We start from the raw sequence: 2,978 nt of genomic DNA, 5'->3' as shown, positions 1-2,978 counted from the left end.
CAGGCGCTGCGGAGGTTCCTGCGCATTCGGCGCAGAAAGACCAGAGCCAGCGTGACCAAGGGCACAGCCAAGCCCAACTCCACGCCCAGTGAGCTGCAGACAGAGCCTGCTGCCAGCACAGCGTCCACTGAGCTCGCTGCAACCTCTGACCGGGCAGCGGCCGAGGGCAGGGCAGAGGCTGGCATGGCCCTGACTGAGGGCATGGCCAACTCAAACAGCCAGACTCAGGCCAACCCAGAGACTGACGTCATGACTGCACGGACTGTGAGTCCTGCACCCAGGCTGGAGTTTTTCCAGAAGGGTGTTTCTTCTCTGCAGCAGGCAAGCAGCCTGGGGCCAGGGCAGGAGGCCTCTCAGGATCATGTGGCCCCTCAAGCCACGTCCACTAGGCTCACTCAGCCTTTGGGGCCATCACAGTGGGGTGGGAAGGCAAGCACTTCCTGGGGGAAGCTGGGGAAGTTGCTCCCTTGGACAGCACACCAAGTCTTCCCCATGCTGCTTCCTCCAGGTGTTAGCCACGGTCAGGGACATTCTACAGAGACTCGCGTCCTGCGACACTGTGGATGCTGAGCTGCAAACGGACATTGTGAGCCTGACTGAAAAACACCCTGCTCACGTGGTGATGAGCCTCCTGCACTGTGCCCCATTGTGTGACAGGTACGGAGCACAACTGCATCAAGAGCTCAGTGCTCATGGGCCTGTAGGGCCCCTTGCCCTGTACAGCCTGTCCGGTGGGGTCTGCCAGACAGCGGAGAGCTCCGGGACTCTCGGGTCCCTCTGTTTCCCCAGCCCTCTGCCGTGCTCCCTCCCGGCCCCTCAGGGCACTGGGGCTCTGTCACCCGGCCCCACGCAGCTGCATGGGGCCGGGTGCTGACGCACAGCTCTGGTCCCACAGAGCTGCCACACTGATGTGGAGGGCCATGGGCAGCTCGGAAGTAGCCGCGGAGGAGGTGCTTCCAGCGCTGCTCTCTGTGCTAGAGAAGCAGCCACCGTACAGCAGGATCTTCTGCAGTGGGGACGAGGCCATCTTTGCCCTGGCTGTGAGTTTCTGGAGCTGGCCTTTGCTCACCCTCCAGGTCACCTCTCCAGCAGCTCTCCATGCTCTCACCATGCTGCAGCTCCCGGCCTGGGCTGAAAGCTGGGCTCAGGGCAGGCTCAGGGGCAGCAGGCTGGCTGCTTGCCCTGCATCTCCTCTTGGGTCCTGCCTCATGGATACCTTGGCACTGAGAGCTGTCTCAGGGTGCTTTGTGTCTTGCAGGCAACTCTGGTGCTGTGGAGGATTGCCCCCATGTCTGAGTGGCACGACGCAATACTCCTTCATTCTCCCCAGCTGTTTGTGGATCTGCTCTTGCAAATTTTCACTACCACAGAGCAGATGCCAGAGGACGCTGAGACCCGGAGTTTCTGGAGAGTGTGCTGGGAGGAACATGGCCTTCCCAGTGACCCGAACAGGTCTCAGTCACCCTGTCCTTCCCATGCCCCCTGTGGCCAGGGCCCGTGCTCCCAGCGTGACCTGGCCTTTGCTCGGCACACAGGTTTGCAGCGCAGACCATGAAGGCTCTGCTCTCCCAACTGGGTTTTGACAAGAAGCTGGTGGCTCTGGAGCACCTGCAGGTCTGGGACACCCTGCTCTCTCCTGACACCCAGCACGAGGCAGCGGGCCTGCTGGCCAGGTGAGACCCCCTTCTCCCCACCGCCAATGCCAGCATTTGTGCCCTGTGCCCAGAGTGTCCCACACAGTCCCCGCGGTTGTAAGTGAGAGGGCCTTGCCACCGAGGGACGCCTGAGCAGACTGCAAAAGCCTGGCAGAGGAGGATGCCCAGGAGCAGCCGCCTCCCAAGGGGCCTGTGTCCCCTTGCAGAGTGATGGGAAAGATCAGACCTCTGCCAGTCTATCCTGGGAGAGGTTTGCCCACCGGCTCAGGGCCTGGATACCTTTTTCCCCTGCCAGGGAGATGCACCATGGCTTGAGCCCCCTGTGTCCCCACATGGCCTCGCACCTGCTCAGCCTGCTCATCGGGAAGCAGCCACGCTGGGATCTGCCTGCCCTGGCGTTCTTGGTGGAGGTGAGCCTGATGGCCAGCGCTGCCTGGCTGAGCTGCCTCCCAGCTCTCTGGCCTCTGGTAGCTGCAGCCGCCTGGGACGCTGCCCGCGCCCGCTGCTGCTGCCTGGGCCCGGCCCTGTGCGGCTCCGGGCTCCTGCCGGCCATGTCCCCTGTCACTGCCCTGTGCCTTTCAGCTCCTGGAGTGTCTGGACTTGAGCCAACACGGTCCCAGTGCCCTGTGGGTCGTATCCAGGCACCTGCCAAGCGAGTGCAGGGACAGGCTGCGCCTGCAGCTCAGAGGCCTCGTGGTGCTCAGCAAGGAGCCCTTGCTGGTGAGAAGGGGGCAGTGGCTGAAGCCGCGCTGGCAGGGTGGGGCTGGGGAACACAGACCTTTGGCCTTGGCTGGGCTCTGGCAGCAGAGGCAGCTGCTCCCAGCTCTCCTGCCTCCCGCTTCAGCTGCCCCAGTGCCCCAAGCAGTTCTTGGTGCTGCAGCCATTCATGGCTTCACAGCACAGCCTCATCTTGCACACAGAGCGGAGAAATACGCGGCCTCTATCAACACCTGCTGGAGCAGCTGGCTGATCCCGATGCAGAGATGGTCTGGATGACCCTCTCTGTGCTCACACATGTGCTCCAGGACAGAGACCATAAGATACCCAGCATCACCACCCTCAAGCTGGCTGAGGCCGTGCTGCCACACTTTGACAATGTAAGGCTCTGTGCCCCCAGCCAAGGGCACTGGATGCTGCCTGGAAACTTTGTGCTCTCTGCAGTTTTGGGCCTTTTGCCCCAGTGGGCCTGGAGTAGTTGGTGCTTAGGACTTTTCCTTTCCTTCCAGGACAACAGCCAGGTGCAGCTGCTCTCCATTCAGCTCTTTAGCAAAGTGATGGAGCTGGTAGTGGAAAAGCGGGACGAGCCTCTCACGAGAATCGTGA

At 62.1% G+C, this 2,978-nt stretch overlaps 1 protein-coding gene across 1 annotated transcript in view; it reads left to right on the top strand.

Moving 5' to 3' along the window:
- The window catches only part of LOC120507544, a 6,281-nt gene that overhangs the window by 2,454 nt on the left and 849 nt on the right, over positions 1 to 2,978 (top strand). The window contains exon 2 of the mRNA XM_039720351.1: positions 15 to 2,974. Within this exon, the coding sequence (XP_039576285.1) occupies positions 1,955 to 2,974 (1,020 nt within the window). The 5' untranslated portion in view covers positions 15 to 1,954. The remainder of the gene's footprint in view (positions 1 to 14; positions 2,975 to 2,978) is intronic.

This window comes from Passer montanus, unplaced genomic scaffold (genome assembly GCF_014805655.1).
Source record: "Passer montanus isolate IOZ18808 unplaced genomic scaffold, ASM1480565v1 scaffold430, whole genome shotgun sequence".
Taxonomy (NCBI): domain Eukaryota; kingdom Metazoa; phylum Chordata; class Aves; order Passeriformes; family Passeridae; genus Passer; species Passer montanus.
This window is presented reverse-complemented; position numbering and strand designations above follow the sequence as displayed.